The sequence below is a fragment of the Diplotaxodon limnothrissa genome, linkage group LG9, assembly GCF_057381915.1.
Source record: "Diplotaxodon limnothrissa isolate DT_005_m linkage group LG9, D_limnothrissa_male_GT1.1, whole genome shotgun sequence".
NCBI lineage: Eukaryota > Metazoa > Chordata > Actinopteri > Cichliformes > Cichlidae > Diplotaxodon > Diplotaxodon limnothrissa.
The window spans coordinates 20,723,478-20,744,689 of NC_140604.1; the positions used below are offsets into that span (position 1 = coordinate 20,723,478).

General features: G+C 41.3%; 1 protein-coding gene across 1 annotated transcript in view; it reads left to right on the forward strand.

Moving 5' to 3' along the window:
• The window catches only part of tmem108 (transmembrane protein 108), a 57,948-nt gene that overhangs the window by 18,272 nt on the left and 18,464 nt on the right, over positions 1 to 21,212 (forward strand). Inside the window, exon 2 of the mRNA XM_085362113.1 lies at positions 14,077 to 14,160. Within this exon, the coding sequence (XP_085218239.1) occupies positions 14,121 to 14,160 (40 nt within the window). The 5' untranslated portion in view covers positions 14,077 to 14,120. The remainder of the gene's footprint in view (positions 1 to 14,076; positions 14,161 to 21,212) is intronic.

A 21,212-nucleotide genomic window follows, 5' to 3' on the forward strand; every position in this document is an offset into this window, starting at 1 on the left:
ATAAGCACACTGTCCCACTCTGCTACATCTTATGTTTATTTGAAGGGATTAAGCATGTTTATGGTATTATTCCCTCTGTGATGGTAGCTACCCTGAGCCTTTTGTTCTGCGTTAAGTAAAAACTAGAAGAGTAGGAAGTGGCTCATACCCTGGAGGCACAACCCTTGGTTAGTCATCTTGCACCACTGCATTTTTAATCTGCAAGCCTCAAGGCAAATAAAATAGCTTTCATGTTCATGCATGACACTTGGTTAGATGACACGAATCATTTGGACATAGTAACATCAGACCAAATTGTGTCCTTATATATGAGAGCTGGCTTTTAACAACCAATGTTTTCTGCAGAGGTTGTGTGGACGCGAAGGCATTTTTTGCTGACGCAGAGGTCGTCGTTTCTTCTGTGGAAGAAGTTTTAAGGCTACAAAGTGTCGACTCCTCGGAAGCGGCGTCACATCAGGGATCTCTGGTGGGAAGCACTTTGACAAATGGTCCTGCTTAATGTCGCAGCAAGTTGTGCTGCAGTGCACAAAAAAGTGTTTCTGCTGTCGCAGGGCCAAACATTTATATCAAAGCTTGTGTTCTTGCCTAAATGCTGATTTTTCTGAGTTACCTGCTTAGTATAAAAGGCTAAGGTGCATTCAGGGAGGCCTTGCGGGAAGCGTGATGTCCACTGCACTGCAAAAACTCAAAATCTTACCAAGTATATTTGTCTTATTTCTAGTCAAAATTATCTCATTACACAAATATACTTGGTAAGATTTTGAGTTTTTGCAGTGTGGGTAGCCGGAGGATAGATGGCGGCTGACAGCACCCTCGGTGTTGCAGCACTACTGCTGTGTCATGCTATTTTGCTCTGTTGTTGGCTTGTCTGTTTGTCTCAATTTTAAATCTCTGGAGAAGTGTCTGCTGTTATTCAATATGTGGAGCTAAAAATACCCTCTCCCTTAACAATCAGAGCAGAAAACAGATGTTACGGTAAGATGTGATTGGATGTTTTGTCCCACGGAGACTGCTAACGTTTGTCTGACAAATGCAAAAAGTATCTTTATACATGAAAAACAGGCTTTAAAGTCACACCTTGTAAGTTCATAGTTCATTTGTAGACTTTGCTTCCTTTGTAAAGTCTTCATTAGTTTGCATTTTTCATCCTCTTTGCCAGTCATTTTACTCTTTCCTGTTGTTAATGTGATACAAATTTAGCATTATACTCAAATTACAATCTCAAACATGTATAGTGAGACCGATCAAAACATGACAGAATAAAAAAAGATAGTATGTCATGGTTTAATGTAGTTGTAAATACTACCATGCTCTACAGAAAATGTGAAAAATTGTACTAGTATATTAATATCACCAGAATGTTATCGATAACAATACAGAAAGTGTTATGTAAACAACATAATAAGTAAAAGTTTAAGCCACCAAAAGTCACAAAATCCCACAAAATGAGAAAAATGACAATGTATTAAAGGAAATACGGTAAGACACAAGAAATGACAGGTCTTTAGTTTCTTGTCTTAAACCTTTAGAGTTCATGAATCTGGACAGATTGTTAGGCACACCATGTTTGCAACAATACTGAAATATTTTGTGGCATTTCACACTATCCCAAACCAATGACAAAATAATCCACGAATCAGTGTTTTCAGATACTGCAATAGTGGCATTTTCCTCAAGAGAACTGCGCTCTCTGGGTATGTTCCCTTTTTCCGATCGTTCTCTGTAAACCCTGGAGATGGCTGTGTGTGGGAAATCCCAGTAGATCAGCAGTTTATGAAGTACTCAGACCAGCCCATCTGGCGCCAACAACGACACCACATTCAAAATCACTTAAATCACCTTTTTTTTTTCCATTTCTGATGCTCAGTTTGAGCTTCAACAGGTCGTCTCGACCATGTCTACATAAAACTGAGTTGCTGCCATGTGATTGGCTCATTAGATATTTGTCTAAAGGAGCAGTTAAACAGGTGTACCTTTGTAACAAACCTCTTTTGCCTGCTCTTTTGGAACATAAGATTCATGTTCAGTTGAATCGAAATGCCTTGCCACTGGGGATCTTTCGTCTCTATGCCTTGTGCTACTTTTATGTTCAAAGATTCTGATTTTTAAATCTCATTTTCCCTACATGTATTCACCTAAAAGGACATTTCATTTAGCAGACCACATATCGGGCTTTACAAAAGATTCTGCTTTCAATTTTCAACTTCTTTCCAGTGTGGGGATTTTGTCCCTTTCTTCCTTTCATGTGCTGAATTTATTTCAAAAGTTAAGGCAAATGTGCAGGATCGTATTCAGAAAGACCGGCTCTTTTCTCGAACAGCTCTAATGTGGATTTAAAAAAGGTGAATATATGTCCATACAGAAATTCTCTGTTGTACGGTTTGAATAAATTCAAAAGATTGTTTTGGTAAAAAGGTCTAACATTGGGAAAAAATACTTTATTCTGCCTCCAGCTGAGTCACTCTGTGTCCACCGATGGGTACCTTTTAAACTATGTGAGCTTGCCCTGAAGTGCAGTTTGGCCACCAGCTGGTCTGCCATCACCTTCCCTGACAGACAGTGAAGTTTGACCTGCTGCAGATGAGCTGTCAGATGGAGGACAACCACGTCTCTGGCATTACAGGAAATCTGATGTAGTGCTGAGCTCCACAGTCACACATACAACCTTGTGCACTCTGACGGATTAGCACTGCCAATCAAAAGTTTTGCACCGCTTTCTCTTAGATAAGAAAAGTGAATAGTTCCAAGTAAAACTTGAAGGGTCAAAAATGCAAAATGCTTTTAAATAATGAAGCTGTGACAGGAATGCTGGCTGCTTTATTTCCAGGAGTTAGACCACACCGATCTCCAAATTCACTCATCATTTGGATCTGACACTACAGTCCACTTCAGTTTCTTTTGAACCGCAGGAACTGCATTACTGTAACTAACAGTGATCCTAAGAAGCTAAAGTGAATACATCTGTAACCTTTAATTATTGTATCATGCACTGCTATGATGCTATTGTGGTGATAAAATCTTTTCATAGACAGACACACATATACCAGCGAAAGTGCTTTAAGCTGCCTTTGTGTTACATCTCAGTGGAGGACCAGGACCCCATCTTCCCAGGATGACACACACAGACGAACTCACCTGGTGACAACAACAATGCCAGCTTTGCTGTTTTTGCCAGTAAAAATGCTTTCTGAGCTGAACGTACAACAGGCATAGCCTCAAATTAAATTTCTATCCATTTACTGTCTAAGGAGCTTTCCCGGGGAATTCGGGGGACAGTACATGTACTCAAGGGGAAAGCTAATGCTCTCTTGCACTGCTCTTGAGTCAGCCTTTTGTTATGCAAGCAAAGGACCCTGAATTTTAATCTGATTTAGCTTATAAATCTCCTGTGGTTCTTCCTGTCTGCTTTTTCTTGTCTTTAGAGCATTTGATACAACATGAGTTTTGACATTTACCTTTAATTTTTCAGCTGTAATAACACTTTGGCTTTTTTTCTTGTGATCTGACATTTGCAGGATAACTGTTAATGCAGAATATCTTTGGGTACACATTATATGCCAATTTTCAACATGTCATACAAAGTAAAAATGGTATTAAAATGTTTTTTTAAAGATGCGACCAACTACCTGTTAAGTTGCCACTCAAGCTATGTTTTCTTTATCACATCTATCTATATATATATATCTATATATATGTGTGTAAACTCGGTTTGTGCACAGGAGAGCACACAGAGCATACATAAATAAAAATAAAAGCTGTCTCTTCATGTAGATGTTGGATGGAAGTCTTTAAATTATTCCTCATCATTTAAAAATCCCATTTTCCAGCTTCCAGAGTCGGCATTAAAACGCCCTCTTTGCTTTAAGGGACTTAGAGCATGAAGCTCAAGTTTAAAGTAAAGATGAGAGAAGGGAAAGAGCAAGATACTTATTTGGATGGAAGCATGACATGACATTAAAGAGGCGGGAAGCAGAAAGAGATGGGAGATGAACGAGGAGAAAGTGCTTGCAGCTCAGGGTTTATTTTCCCTGATCTTTTACGTTTAGGCCTGTGTTGAAACTGCTGTTGGAGATCACTTTACAGACGCGTAACCGCCTCTGATGTCTCCCAGCTTCAGGCACTCAGATGGCTGAAGATGTGTGCCGGAGGACACACAGGTAGGAATGTTATCGCCAGCGAATGGTTTGTCTCAGCTGCCGGGGAGGTAAATTTAAAAAAGCTCAAGTCAACAACCACACTCTTTGAATCCAAATAGTTGTTTTTCTCCATAATTCTTTAGGATTTAGAGAAATTAAAAGTCTTTGGTTGATTAGCTCTCCTTGCTTATTTTCCAGGTATAAATTTAGACAGTCATTACGAGAAGGATTATGTGCTTGTTATCCGTTACTGTGGCCTCACCGAGTGACACAGGTCCAATAATCAATGTGACAGGGCAGGAGAGACAGATTTTACATATCAGTCTGTCTGCTGACCCGACACGTACAGCCACGCTGTGAGATGTAACGGCCTAGAGAGCAGGCTCTGAGACAGAAGGCAAAAAGGAGTCTTTGATCAAATGTTTTTCCTCGAGTGTTTTAGATATGAAAGAGAAAAAGGGCAAAGAGTAGCGTTTTAACTCAGTAAGGCAGCTCTATATGCAGCTGGTTATTCGCTTATTCTCAAAGCAGCCAATCAGACACCTTGTTACTTTTTTATACTAGTCAACCTGACATCCGACCTGTCCCATTTTGTCCTTTCTTATTGTTGAAAAAACCTTTTTCCTTCATTAGTGCAGAACCTCAAAGGAAAACATGTAGATGAATAAAGAAATGTGATGCAAAGCTTTAAAATTTACTTTAGAAATCCATCTTTAAGAGTTTATTTAGATGTCTTTCATGTCCTTTTTCATGAATATCAATCGGATCATTCACATTATCTCGCGTGTGATTAAATATCTACATGCAAGGAGGTGTGTCACTATTTCCTGTGGGGACTTTCTTCATGCATTTCTGTGAGTGTCTGGATTTTGGTCAGACTGAAGCCTCAAACCCCGGATGAAAGTGTCATTATGCATTCAGTAAGTGTGGTGAATTTCACTGTCATCCTAAGCCCCCTTTTTTTTTTTGCAGCGATGTTACTTTTTGATTCTCTCACCGGTTGTGACAAGCGTAGCGGGACACGACACGTTGTAGTTTCACATTACTCTTCATCATCAGTGAGCCGCTCGCAGCAGCAATCAGTCAGTCACTCAGCCGGGGGGGGGGGGGGGGGGGGGGAAGTGTGTGGTTCACGTGAGGACGAAAAGAAGAAAGAGAGGAAGAAGAAACGAGCGACGGAGAGAAGGATATTTACGACTCAGACAGTGGCGAGGGTGAGCTGCATCCCAATGTCTGTTCCTTTACTGCCTGGCTCAATAACTCTCAGGAGAGTAGGTATATGCCTGTGCGGAGATTTGCAGGTATTGCAGGTGTCAAGGTCTCCAGGAGTGTGTGTGTCTGCACTGAAGTCTGTCAGGTCTGACTTAATCAAATCCCTCCACTGACAGCGCTCTCAATCATTCCAAGTGCCTTTCAGTCTGCAGTGTCCTTTTTCCAGTGACATAACGAGTCTGTCACAGCTTCTTCCCTGGGGCTCTGTTACCTGTCTCACTCTTTGTACCAAGCCCGACCTTAGGTGTGTGTTACACTGTGTGCCGGAGTATGTCAGGCGGGTCTAGCCTTCCCTCAGTTCCCAGCGTGATGCTGCCTGGGCTGACACCTTCTCTTACAGAATACAGATTATTTAGCTCTACGTGAGTTTTCACTTATTTGAGACGTGAGCTCAGGTTGGATTTATGTGAACAAAATGAGAACTTGAGCTGCTCTGTAGACTTGACTGCTTTGAGATTTAAACTTGATTGAGAAAGAATTTGGAAATATTTTATTTATTGATTTTTAAATAAATGAACAAGACGTGCCAGACACATCATTGAAGATGATGTGTCTGGAAGTGTTGACGCTGAGGTAACATCACATAAATATAAAATATACAAACAAAATTCGACATCCTACTGGGAGAAGAGAAGAGTAAAGATCACTCTTTGTGAGAGTTAATGACTTGACTCAAGCGTGATTTAATATTTTTAAGACTTTATTACCAAAGGCTTGAATTTGAGAATCAGCTGCTTTCTTGGCAGCACGGTGGTGCAGTGGTTTGCCTCACAGCAGCAATAAACTGGCCGCAAGTGTGAATGGTTGTCTGACTGGCAACCCATCCAGGGTGTTCCCCGCCTCCAGCACCCCTCTGACCATGAAATAAATGGATTGACGGCTTTTCAACTCCAGATTGTCTTTAAGTGTGGAAAATGCATGGCGACTTGAGACTTGATCAAAAGTCAAAATTAAACTTAAACCCTGACTTTGACGAATCAGGAAGGAAATTGTTGGTTAGTTTGCTGACTTTGTGGGAATTTTCATGGCTTCCTGTGTAGCTTGGATATCCAAATAGCACCGATGAGACATTTGGTCAAAGGTGTCCTGATATGTGACAAAAAACAACCCAACTAATTCATCCTCAAATAAACTCGATCCCTCTGTCCTCGCACTCTGTGTGCAAAGGGTCTACAAACAGATTCAGACATACTGATAACAAATACTGCATAGTCATTTACAGTAATCTGATTACTAAAGAATTGATCCACTTGAGTATTTAGTCCTGAAAGATCTAACTCGAGATGTTAGACAAGGACACAGTTTAAAAATGGAAGATTAGGATCTGAGAAGCAATTTGGAGAAATAATTACTTGAAGACTTGAGGCTTCAGGCAGCGTAAGTCCCAAAAACAAAGCAGTGGGACTGTATTGTTGCCGGGCTCATTTGACATGTTTCCTCGAAGACCAGATTTGAGACTTTGACTTGAGCTGAGCCTAACTTATAAAGATTTACAAACTCATTCACCTTGAGTGATGTGAGCCTTGGCTTACTTGACACCTGAGGTTCTGCCTTGGTGAGATCTTGACTTGCACTCTGCTTATGGCTTCAATAACATAAAAGAGCTTTAGCATTCAATGCCAGATTTGCTTTCACAGAGCTGAGGCTTGGTTTGCGTCACCTCCAGGAGAGTAAAAACATTCCTGAGGTGCACAGGAAGCTGATGCTGTGAAACATTCTGCTTATAAATGGACTCTGCGGCAGCTGTACAAATCGGCAGGGATTCTGGTCGACTACCATTTATCTCTTTGTCTGTGTCTCACATGTGTTCACACACCCACAGATAGGGCTCTGGACACAAGTCCTCTGATGAATTGCTTTAGTCATTGGTCCAGGCTGTGTGTGCGTGTGTGTTTGTCTGTGTGTGTGCTGAGTAATGAAGAGGCCGGTGATGTTGTTCTACTCCTCCTCAGTTGCCCCTGAGCACAGGTGCTCAGCTCTTTCTGAGTGGGAGTTCTTCAATTTTCAATTCATTCATCCAGGCGAGAGCTGCAGCGCATTTATTCGTTGCTGACGTGAAGCGAGCATGACGCTGACATTCTGTGTGTTTGGCACGCATGACAACGAGGCACATCTGTAATAACATACCCACAAAGACACGTTTGTGCTGTGCTGCTTTCTATATTAATGATCATTGACAGGCATGTCATCTTTAATGCTATACTGTCCTTTCAGCTCTGACATATACAGTATGTTAACTTGCAGATGGCTAAGACAAGGATACGAGCTGACAGCTTGCTCACTAAAAACATAAAATCAATGTGCACAATCACGATGCAGCGTTTCTGTTGTTGGGCTTTGTTTTTATTTTAGTTCGTAACTGTTCAAACTACTATCAAGAAATGTTGGGGCTTTACAGCTCTTTATTTATAGCTTAATACTCTTTGGCTTCTGACATCATGATCTTGTCGTGGAGCAGATGGATGTTCAGTACCATTATATTTTATTAAAGAAAAAAAACAGTAACAGATCTTTTTTGCAATTTAAAAAATAAAGAGTAGTTTATCCAGCAGAGCTGCTCAGATTCTACCATTTGCTGTCTGACAGTGATGCAAAATCAAGCAGTATCTTCACAGTCTAAATGTGAAATATACTGCTGAACAACTGGAGAAAACTTCCTCACATGGCCATAAGACTGCTTGTCAGCCAGCTGTCCAGTCACCTTTGAGCATCTAATAATGGGGAACTATGTATACAGATAGCTGTACTTAGGGACCTAACTGTGTTTGGTGATCCGAAAGATGCTTTTTCTGTAGGTCATAGCACTGCGTGGCAGAACTGCATAGCGGATGCACCAGTTGTGGTAATTTTCACAAAACAAGATGTCTTTCCAAACATGAGAACAACCATCAGAGCAAAACACCAGACCTATTTAAACTGATAAGGAAACAGGAAATGAGAGCAGTGATCTAGATATCTAGAAGCCGGCTACTTTAGTTCTGTGCAGAAAATAGAATTTCTTAAAAAAAAATGCATACAGCTGATTTTTAAAAGTCCACAAAAGATTAAAAAACAAAAAAAAAGGAAAATAAATGAATAAATGCCAATGAGAGTTCTCAAACAAAAAGGGAAGAAACATCTTGTCTCTGGCTTTCTATCCTCAACATGATTCAGATAGTCCAAAAATGTTAGTCTGAGCACCATACATGCATGTTTCTTTTAAAGTTATAACCACGAGACTGGACAGGACGTGGAAGACAATGTGTTGGTAGTTTACCATCAGGCTGAACGACACACTGGGAGCCTAATGTTCTTTTAATGGCTGCTGTGTTACTTTATTGTAAGGAGGGCCTGGAGAGAAGTGAATGTGCTGATTGATAACCTGCACAATCTCCGCTAGCCTTCATGACACAGCACCGGCAACTCATCCTGCCAGGTTCGTTATCCAGAGCCATGACTGGCAGCGCTCATGCACAGCACAGCACAGTGACTCGGCAGTACGGCAGTGCATTCAGGGATCGAAGGATTAAAAAAGATACCTGGAAATCAGCTCCTTCTGCTGCTTGTATTCAATTTGGTCCTGTTGTTGCCTCCAATCAATACTTGTAATCATTCAGTTGTTGTGCGTATAAAGGCTGGATAATTACGTTTTCAAAGTCCCAGTGGTAAGCCAGTCTCTCGTTTTTTAGTCACTGCCACTGTTATTTTTTTAAAACTTCTCACTGATGAATAATAGTTTTATAACAGAACTTGTAATCGCTAATCAGCTTGCACAGTCAGGCTTGAACTCGTGCGAATGCTGGCACGTAGATGGTCATTTTGGTGCCAGTGTGCCATCATCACTTTTGGATTGAAAAGAGCACAAGAAAGAAAGCAAAGAATTTATTTAATGCAAAACGAAACAGCATAATTGTTTCATTAGTATCTTTAGTGTTATTACCAGATTTAGCAGAGCAATCTGTTCCATTACTGTGTTACAGAAAAATGTAATTACAGTAACACTCAATAAGGCGTTACTCCCATCACTGCTCCTCAGGCGCAGCCACAGTCTCTGCTGGGGCAATGCAGGAAACACATGAATTCGGCTATCAGGAGCAGTTTGCTGATTTCCATCAAAGGGTAAAACAGCATCAAAGGGAAAAGGGACGCCCTCTGACTGGGCATGTCCCCTGGGATGCCTTGGAAGGGCAGGGTGGAGGGGAAGTTGATTTTGCACGATTTAAGATGAAGCTAAACCCGCTGAGATCACACCAAGGAGGAGGTTTGACGCAATGAATTGTACACTGATGTACTCTCAAACCACAGCTTCCACATTTAGTGTTTGTATCTCTTTCCTGAGCAGAAGCTATGTGAAAGCTCCCTGCAGTTCACAACAAAGAGATAACCCAAACCGTGAGGGTGTAGCATCAAAACTGGAGGGACAAAAAAGGCATCAGTTAGAAGAGTTGTGATTGGAAGTCCTGTTATCAGTTGTCTGAGAGAGGCCAACAGTGTGGTTCACACCATCATCATCGACTCCCACACTTCCCTCCCTCCCTCCCTCTCCTCATCCCTCCCTCCTCGTGTTGTGGAAAAGCTGCCAGGCTGCAGCCACTGTGGGCAAGCAGCCAGCCTGCTATCACAGCCCCTATACATAACCGCAGAATCGTGGGAAGTCCAAAATTAAAAGCATTGTTATCCCTGCGGCTGGTGGCCACAGTGCAACGGAGTGACAGGTTTATTTCATTGTGCCGTCTCGGGTGACCTTGGCTTTGGCCTCTAGTCTGTACCCCCTCCAGACACACTATTCAGACCTGGTCCTGTCAGCAGGGCTGCAAGCACAAAGCAGAGTCCCAGAGACAAGCAGGTTGCTACTGGATTTCTCATTCTACCTGTGGTGAGTGAGAATTTCCAAATCTGACTCTTTTAACATTTTTCCCAATTGTGTTTGAGCCAAAAAAATGTCCTTGTGAATGAATTTCAATATAATCTACCATTAGGGTTGCTATGGTGATGGCTGTGTGCATGTCAGTTGCCATGCAACTTTTTTCCCTCTTCAGAGGAAGCACATAGCTAGGTGGCTATGTGCAAAGATCCCAGTGTATATCAGTGAATTGTTTTTGTTGATTTGCTTTTTATTTGTTGAGAGTTGGACAAAGATTGTATGTTTCCCCCAATTTCACCAGTTTAGGACACATTGGATTTTTAAACTGGGAATGGATGTTGCTTATCAGATGCACGTGGAGAGGCATTTTTCATAAACCGATGAAAACATGCTTCACATCAAGGTCCCTACTTGCAGTACTTACAAGGAGTTAGGACCCTAAAGTGTGTTGTTAGCGATGCAACGACGAGCAGGGGAAGACGCAGACACTAAATACAAGAGGAGATCAGGACTGAGAGGAAACAGCTGGGAGACACAGCTGACGCTGATTACACAGACGAGACAGGGAGAACACAAAACTGAACACACCGACCTTCAAAGTAAAACAGGAAGTACACGAAGAGGTAGACTGGAAAAAGAGAGAGAGAGAGAGAAAACAAATCTGGAGAAAACAAGATGGCACAAGAACTCACATCACCATAAAAACAGATACACATAGAGGGTAGAGACACGAAAGGAAATGCAAAAAACTAAACAACCTAGGAAACCATAGAATGAATACAAAAACACAAGAAAACTAAGAACGCTGGGTCAAAATGACCCAGGACCATGACAATATGTCAAGTGAGGATTAGGTTCATTTTCAGCCGTTTTGCAACCAGTGGAGTCACCACCTGTTAGAAAAAGTCCAGGCTTTAAGGCTCTTCTCCACTGTCTTCGCTTTTTAGACCCCAGAATGTACATCCATCCTTTATGTGGCTTTCAGTATTGCTTTAAGTAAAAATACAAAAAATAAGCTACAGAGTTGGGTTTGGACTGGGCCAATGACATGACACAGCAGAAAGCGCTACTTGTAGCTATGTTCTCTGTGCCAAACCTTTCTGCATACCCACATTACAAATCTAATCTATGATGTGCCTACAGTTGTTGCAAGCCATTTTGTAACCCACCTCCATCCCAGCTACTTCTTTCATGCAGAGACTCACTGACCAAAATCATGGCTGTTGTCACTGATTGCTGCTCTAGTTTGCCCCATTATTTGGTTCTTGAATTAATTAAAGAGTGATTTAAACCAGACATGCTTTCTTAAGCATACTGTATTCTGCAAACAGATGTTTTTTGTTTTTTTGCTTGCATTTGTGACTTACAGCCACCCTGCAATCCCTTCTAATCCCAGCTGCAAAGAAGTCTGAGGTAGTGATATTGAATCCAGGTTGGTGAACGAGTGTTAAGCATCAAATCTGTCAACAGCTCCCAATGAACCTCTCATCCTGTCTGGGATTTTTGGCAGTGCCGTGACCTTGACTGTCATGCGCTATTATCTTTTACCTGCTGGTGTGCACAGAGCTGAACCATGAGCCAGCTCCACAACAGGAGGCCAGAAGAGCTGAATCGCATTTCAACAAAAACTTCCTTTCCCCTGTGATGACTAGTATACATGAAACACCACCTGGCATTATCTTGTCTCCTCCATCCACCTACCCATAGCCTCACTACTTGTGCCTTGCAAGTTAAGGATCACCAATATGAGTCTGCACCGGTTTGGCAGCACTGATGAAGCGTAATTAATGTAGAGAGGCTCAGCTGCTGTCTTTGCACCTTTCCATTGAGCTCATTAGGCCGGGAACGTGACGCTAACAAATTAAAGCACATGAGGGAGCTATGGTGGTGAGATGCTATCATCTCAGCATCCTCATGGTCATATGAAAGTGAAGATGGGTTTGGGACTGTTGTAGCTAGTTCCATTTCTTCATACGTGTATATCTGAAAAACTCATTTTCTGCTGCTGCTGCTTCTACTACTGTATTCTTGCAGCCCATTACAACCAAGCTCATATCATTATAGTCAAAGCTGTGAGTTAAGAGCAGTGAAGCAGCGAGCGTCTCTGTTTTCATTTTCTAAACATTGAGAGCAAAGAGAGCAAAATTGAGAGTCTATGTCATCTAATGATGTGTCACGATAGCCTGTTTAGTTGCGTATTTTATTATGTTCTTTTTACCCGTCATTTTAGTCTATGTTTGTCTTTTGTAACATGGAAATAGAGCCGGGAAAATTACAGTTTTGCAGTTGTTTTCCTCGTTTGTAATTTGATAGAAGCTTGTCTCCATTATTTCATGTTTATGACTTCCCCTTGTTAAATTTAACAAGTTACATTTTCCTGCCACGTTTTGTGTCTGGCAGTTGTACCTGCAGGAGCTACTCTTAATCCTCCAGTCTCTTAACAGTACTGGAGTACTAATGCTAAGGGTGTATGTTTTACAATATATATTTATTTTCTGATCCCATATATAGGCTCTATTTAAAACTTTAGCCATACTGCTCCAGCCATTGATTTCTCTTGTTTAGGATTGTTTCTGTAAATGTTGTTCCTGCTAATGTTTAGCTAACACTAGCAGGCTTGGTTAGCAAGCTGTGTCCATCTATACAGGTGCATCACATCTGCTAACTGACGCTAGTTAATACAATAATCAAATAAAACTGAAGCACAGACTTCTTAAACAGTCTGTTAGCAACAGTGACTGCAAGGTAAACCATGCTATTTGTCAGATAATTGCATTAAAAAGACTCAAAATGACACCAACAAACACAGTTAAGATATTACACCTGCTAGCTGTTTGCTAGCCTAGCAGACAGCTAGCAGCACCCGGCTGTCAATCAATATAAGCATCCTTCTAGCAACACAGCTGTAATGCAATTTAAATATTTGAATGTCATATAATATATTACAAAAAACATCCATCTATGTATCTGTTATTTTATGTATCTGTTGCTTCCTTACCTGTTACTTAACAGTCTTTTTAATAAATTATAAAATTGCTTAAGGTTGCATTCAGATTTATGGTCTCTACTAGTTTACAAGCATTAAAATGTTCTCCAGTGACAGCGATAAACTGGATGACTCAGATGTAATGTGTTGTCTCTTTTCATTTCTCTGAGTGGGACTACATTTATGGGAAATAAAGTGTGCTTTTGTTATCTGTCCCTCTTATCTCACACGTCTCCCACAGAAGCACAGGTTGCCTGCAAGCAGAGCCCTAAACCTGGAGGGGGCATATCCACAAAAGGAGGCAAACATGAACACACGCACACTCCTCCGGGGGTGAATAGAGATATGTGTGTGTATATATGGCCTTTTATTTAGCAGAAGGCCATCAGTGAGTCATTCTCCTAAAGAGCGCCCTTGGGTACTGGTCTCGCTGACACACACGCAGTGGCTGTCTCAGAACAAGGCTCACTGGTCAATGTTTAATGCCCCATAATTGGTTTTACTGACCAGCACAGCCTGCAGGATGCCAATGCTGATTTGCAGCCCGACCATTGAGGCTGACCACCACTGCAGTCCTACCTGGATTTGTGAAATATGTAATTCATTTGCTCTCACAGGTGTAACTGCTGGGTGGCAGTCATTACAAGGATTAAGCTGTCAAGGTTAAGCTGGACGATGTTGTCTGCGATCTCGTCCTTTCCCCTGTCTGTTCTGCTAAAAGCGTTCCATACATAGTCACGGTTTATCACACTGGCGTTTAACGATCATTTAAATGCGAGTTGATATCCAAGCCCTGAGTTTCATCTCACCTTGCTTTCTTTTTGCTGTGTTTCTCTCAGAGAACCATGAGCACTGTGGAGGAGGAGCCGGATCACATGATACCATGAAGACAAGCCTACAGGTCCTGCGCTGCCAGCTGCTGAGTGAGTAAAGCCTGTGGGGGGTTAAAAGGGAGGCCCAGCAAGCCAGTCGACGTTTCACATGCAAAACAGAAAGATTGGTTGGTTTTGAAGAAAGCGACCATTTTTTAAATTGTTCTAAAACATTCCGGTTATTTATTTGCAGCTTTATCATGCTTGATTTATATGGAGCATTAACATAGAAACATAGAGGTGAAGATAAAATGAAAGCAAAAAATGGTTTAGAGTCAAGCATTAACCTAGAGGACTGAAAAATTAAGCCATTTTAAAGCTGCACTTGCTTGAGTGGGCACTAGAGGCTCTCCCTATAGACTCCCAATGTTAACATTTTCAATGGACATTGAATGTTCACAAAAAGACTAATTTATTGAAAGTGTATCAAAGCTTTACAGCCTCTATTAAGTACAGAGGGGTATAGCCACTAGCTCTCTGCTCAGTCACATCACCGCTCAAGTGACTGAATTTGACTTCTTCACTATATTTTTGCTTTTGGAACCTTTTTAATTAAAATAGCATTCAAAATATCATTTTGAATATTTATATCCTACCACCAAGTAGCATACAAAAATCAGAAGGTCACTCTCAGACTTCTCTGGTCTGCATGTCGAAGCATCCTTGAGCGAGATACTCAATCCTGAGTTGTTGGTTGGCAATTTATGCAAATGCTTGATGTCTGTATATGTGTGAGCAGCTGAGTTTGGCTCATAGTCCAAAAGCACTTTGCATGCTCAGTAAGAGTGGAAAAGCATTATACAAGAAGCAGTCCAGTCCACTAATTAACATGTATTCATTTCTGTGTAATCCCCCTATATAGTCTGGAGTCTGGTGTTAGCTGATAACCTCACCACCACTTCACCCTATCATCCAAATGTGGACTTATGGACAATTTAGCAAATGCGAATTTACAAAATAAAAATCCTTAAAACTCGAATTCACTAACCAACAGTTAATGTCAAGGGGGCTACGTCCATCTTTGATATACAGTTTATATCTATGCTGCTATTCCCAAATTGGTTTTATTGGAGTGTTCAGAGAAAATCTAAGTTTTCCAGATGTTAGCTGTTGTAATGTGGTAATTACCAGAAGGCAGCTTTCTTCATCGTTTGCCAGTAAATTATTCCAGTGTTTTCATAATTTCTCTAACTTTAAGTCTTGCATCTCTTGGCAACTTATCTTCTAAAAGAAAAGAAAATTATTTATATAAATTCCTCTATAGCTGAAGGCCATTCCGTCAGGGATCCCCTGTTTGTGGACATCAGATGCTGTACATACAGTGCTGGACCCCCCGTTATTGTCAGTTTAGGTCCGTGCTGTTTTAAATTCACAGGATAGAATCAAGGCCCGATGTACAAAGTTCTGGCAGGCTACCGCCGCAGAATGTCACATGAATATGGAACATGTTGGTCACACTGAAACCCACCAGGCTCCAGGACTGTTAGCTGAAAGGGCTGATGATATCTGGTATTCACCCCCAAGCTCCACCTCAGGGCGCTGGAGCCCAAGGCTGTCTGACAAGTCTGTCTCAATCCCTCAGAAGTGATAAACTTGGACTAGACCACTGTGAGCTGAGTGCTTTAAGCTGGTGCAGAGGTGGAGGGAGGTCACCCTGCAGAAGTTTGAGTTGAAGTTGTCGTCTAGGTTTGTGTGGATTTTATTTTTGAATTTGTCCTGGTAAATCTAAAGCTCAGTTTGCTGTCATGCATTCAGTTGGAGATCGAGTCCAGTCCTGAATTTCCTCGGGCGCATAACTTTTCCATTAGTTTCCCCAATCAAGTGTGCAGAGACGAGAGACCCACCTGTATCTGTTTCTCATTTCTCTCTCTGGATGAGCCATCTGCTAGAGACAGATGTGCCTTAACATCTCAAGGCTGCAGGCATGAACAGGGATGCTTCAGATAGAGAAGAACTGGGACAGATAATCCCATATTATAACGGGACAGTGAGTGTCACAATTTGTTTTAGAAAATTGAGTTTTTGCCTCCAAAGCTAGAATAAATAAAAATTTGAAAAGGCCAGTTGGTGCAATGTGTAAATGAGTACACAGGGCTTGAGAAATCTTCCCATCTGACTTCTTCTTGTCTTGTATTTTTGAAACGTGCTGTTGGATACTTTGTCATCTTTATAAAGCCACTATCAAAGTGAATATGCCAAAATTCTCTCGAAGACGCTGTCAGCGTCTGTGACTCTGTGTAATTGCAGATTTGCTGCTCAGCGCTCCGCCCAGATTCCAGACAACTTCCTGTTTAATCTCTCGTCTTCCTGTCAGGTGCGGTGCTGCTGTCACACTCGACGAAGCTAAATCATTATCCCAGTAAACAGCAAAAGGACCCTTTGTTGTTCTTGTTTTCGCATTCTCTCTCCACCAGATTTTCAGATAAACACGTCCCCGTTCAAAGCTGCTATAAGCTGACAAACAATTCAAATTCAAACAGGAAGCCATTATCCTGTTACCCAAGCTTTGCCGCTTATCTCTGAGCCCACATCTGCAGACCTCCCTGTTCCGCCTCTCCACCGCCCTGCCCATATCGAAGCCTTCTCCGGGACTGTCCCACAGGTCCCAGAGGATGTGCCTCATCTATCTGCTGAGACACACCCAGAAGCAAACCAAAGGAATTAGGCTCTTTGTGCTACTGTAAGGATGCCACTTTATTTATACGCATGCATATGTCGTTCCAAAATGAAGAATATTGGGATTTTTCTTGTTTTCCAAGTCACGAGCGAGATTAGCAGTTGTAGCAATAAAAACGGCTTCCCAGCAGTACAGTTGAAAGGCCCTTTCACACAGATTCAAACTGACAAGCTAATTCAATGCTCATACTAAGTTTGAGCTTCTATTGTGAGTCACAGAAATGTTAATTCTAAAATGAGTGGCTTTCCTGATTAACTGAGCAGCTTTAGGCACATGATTCCTCTCATGGCATGTGCCTTTTTTTTTTTGCCTTTGTGTGAAAGTAAGTATCTTGCGGATACAAAGGAGGGCTGCAGAACAAAAAAACATTTTGAAAACGTCTCAGTGCAACTCTGAATAGAAGTACCATACATATTAAAGGGAAGAAGGAGGTGTAACGGCAGCAGGAGGTGGACTGCAGCATTATTAGGGGCAAATAGATGCAGTAAAAGGATATTAGCATTTAGTGAGTATATCAGCATTTTTTCTCCTTTGGAATTTTATATACTGTGGCGGTTTGTTTTTCTAAAATACCTCCTTGTACTCCGTTTCACTGATTGCAATCTGGTTCCCAGTACAACCCCAATTTCATCTGTCTGCTGAGCCGCTCCACTCATTTATGAAACAGACTTCAGATCGATTTTGATCTTAAGCTTGTCTCCGAGGGGCCTTATTATGTTGATTTCCAGCTCGACTTTGTTATTCTTGGGCTACTCCACTATCAGCGCTTTGCATAATTCACAGTTCATCCTTTTATAGCCAACTTACTTCTGATTGGCTGCCCCTCATAAACAAAGCTGGTGGGTGGAGCATCTGTACTTACACTCGGAGCTGTGCGTGTGAGATGGCTATATTAGGGATGTCATCTCTCACTGGGATTATGGAAATAATTGTATTTTATTTGATCCAAGTGATTTCCTGCCGGTTATTGCATGTGGTTTGAAGCCTCTGGTGAACTTCCATGACTTCTAAATGCACTAACGAACCTCTTTTCATTGGTTTGTTTGTTATTTGATGTTTTTGCTTGCTTTTCACTTTTTGATGGATGCCAATTCTCGACTAAACCATGATTTGTGAAGGCATTTTGTCATATGGTAGAATCACAACACGAGTCCAGTCATTTATGAGAAATTCAAGATTTACAAAGATTTAATTCAGTTCAAATTTATTTAAATTGTATTTATACTGCGCCAAATCACAACAACAGTTGCCTCAAGGAGCTTTCTATTGTAAGGTGCACCCTACAATAATACATACAGAGAAAAACCCAACAATCATATGACCCCCTATGAGCAAGCACTTTGGCGACAGTGGGAAGGAAAAACTCCCTTTTAACAGGAAGAAACCTCTGGCAAAACCAGGCTCAGGGAGGGGCGGGGCCATCTGCTGCGACTGGTTGGGGCGAGAGAAGGAAGACAGGAGGAAAGACATGCTGTGGAAGAGAGACAGAGATGAATAAGAAGTGTGATGCAGCAGAGAGGTCTATTAACACATAGTGAGTGAGAAAGGTGACTAAAGAAGAAATACTCAGTGCATCATGGGAATCCCCCAGCAGCAAACACCTATTGCTGCATAACTAAGGGAAGATTCAGGGTCACCTGATCCAGACCTAACTATATGCTTTAGCAATACTCATCACAGCTTTTTTATGCTTATTGTCTTCTATTAATATAATGTAAGCACACTTTTGGGAATGATCTTTACTTTTCTTACAACATTTCTGTGAATATATTCTCAATTCTGGAGCTTTCGGGCACTTTTTAACTCCAACTTATTAAACTTCAGAGGCGGCCACTTGGTCAAATTCAAAAGAAGTAATCACAGAGGAGCTGGGGTGTGAAACTTCTTCATAGTTTTAGACTCTATTTTATTATTTTTTATTTGTTTTTTATTATTACCAACTATATTAAAGCAGATATTGGTGGTATCATAGGTACAGTAACCAATGGTAGCAGCTGTAGTGGCACACATTGAAGTAGTACCACAGCAGGCCTACTAGAAACTGTTACAGAAGTGCAGTGGGACCACTGAAGTCAGTCGGGGCTGATGGCTCGCTGTCCAGGCGAGATAATCAAATCTTAGCAGCAGTTAGTCAGACAGCTCTCGGCTGATAAAGGGTTTTGTCCGCCTGAAGCTGATGGATCCGATCTGTTTCTGTGGTTCTGTGACAGCACGTCAAAGCTTTAAATTAAAGGCTTGGACTACCTTTAACAAAACTTCTCTTAAGCTTTATGATTACTTTGATTCGGCTCTGTCCGCTTTTATTCCTCAAAAGTTGAGATATGGACTGATTTTATACTGGGGGAGACGAGCCGTGCTGTGTGTGTGCTGGCGTGGTGTGATATGGGCTCATTGGTATTCTGATGAGAGCTGCAGATAAAGCCATCTTCATTTGCCCCAGAGGATTGAAGGGGAATCCCACAGAGGGCTGTCTGCTACCGTGGAGTGGTTTTTATTAGCATAAATGAGGCTAAATATGATCCACGGAGGGTCGGCTGGGCGGTGAGGAGGACATCTTTAATTATGGGCTGTGGTTTAGTGATTTGGAGCTTCTAAACCAGCGGTTTGGCATGTTTATCCCATTAGACTACGAGACATAGTGGACATACAGTAATTCCCTTTCGTTCTTGTACATTTGCATATCAGACATTTTGGTTAATGATTTTATTCAGTGAGATCACAAAGAAATAATCTGCTTGTGGATTTATGGTTGTTAATGCAGCACGGGCATTATTTCTGACTAACAACACTTTTAAAAAACCTTTGCCGCACCTATAAAGAAAGATAGATCTCAACCTTTAGTCACTCTTTAGGACACGGAGGTTGTAATAAACTTACTTCATTTACATGTATTAAAAAAAACATTTGAATACAAAAAACAGCGGCTCTCTTTTTGCTGCTTGTTCAGCTTGATTGTAAAGAACTTGTGATTCCAAGGGAATTGTTCACAAGCAGGTAAAAGTACCAAAAATTGGTACCAATACTCTTTTATCGTCACTTTTTGTGACTTTCCCTGTGGTTTAGCCTGTTGTTCCTGAGGTGGAACAGGCCATCTACTAATTGGAAAGTTGGCTGTTCTGTCCCAGAGTGCTCCGGGCTCTCCATGCCTAATTATCCTTGGGCAAGATACTGAACCCTGTGCTGCTTTCCGATGCATTCATCAGAGTATGAATGTGTGGATGACAGAAAAAAGTGCTTGTGAGGCATGTTATATAAAGTGCTTTAAATTGTTCAAGTAGAGTAGAGAAGCGTTATTCAGCAAAGAACTAGCCCATTTACCACTTTTTCAATAAAGTCTAATCAAGACTAATTATCTAGTCTAATCTAGTCTAGTCTAATTATGCACAATCAACTGTGGAAGTCGACTTTAGAATCTGAAATTGCTCTGAAGTTGTTGTTTTTTTTGTTTCTTTGTTTGTTTTTGTAAATAAAAATAGGTTAACAGATGTGTGGATAGTGTGCAATAGTGCAAGTAATTCTATTTGTTCCGATCACAGAGCTCCCACCTCCACCCAAAAGCTTGTCAGTTATGATGGCTTAGAGTTTAGAATAGGTTGCCTACTATTAGGAAGGTTGACAGTTCAATCCCCAGCTCCCAAATTCTGTATTAACCTGTTGAACCCCAAAGGATCTACTGCATCAAATTTTCAAGAGAGCTATATGCTATAAAAGACCAAGCCAGGAAAAACTCCTTTATACTTTTCTGTGTTTTATCCTCAGTTAGTTTGACAGAATGGCCTCTGCTTGCACTGCTGATGAAGTCTCACAAGTGTCAGCTTTATTTTGATACCAATATAGTTTACACAGAGCTTGTAATCGCAGAGAAACAGTTGATTCACTTTGGGCCTGTCATTTTTAAGGAGGAACCTCAGAAACACCGCGGGGCTTCAGGTCAAACAGTCCTTGGACAAGATATTAAACCCTAAGTACCCTCTGATGTTTACCTGGGTGAAGATTGGAAATGTGTGTGTGGATTCTGCTTGCAGTGTAAAAAGAGCTTTGGGTTCACAGTGATAGTAAAAGAGGGCTGTATAAATTACAGTCCATTTACCTTGGACTAAACTAAGAGAAGGTAGAAAGCAGAGAAGACTAAATAACCTTAATAGTGTAGTTAAATTAACCAATATAACAAATAGCTGTGCAGCACAGTGGTGCGTCAGTCGCCTTCCAGAGGAAGCCTCTATCTTTGAACCTGTCCAAAGATACTTGTCAGTGTAACTGGTGATCCTATAGTGGCCGTCGGTGTGACAGTAAATGGTTTTCCGTCTTTAATTAATGACAGGAATGAGAGAGGTGGATGAAATCCACTAAACTGGCACTGGATCTAGTTGTGTATATCACAGAGCCATCAAAGGGTAATCCTCAGACGTGCACAGCACTGTGCACC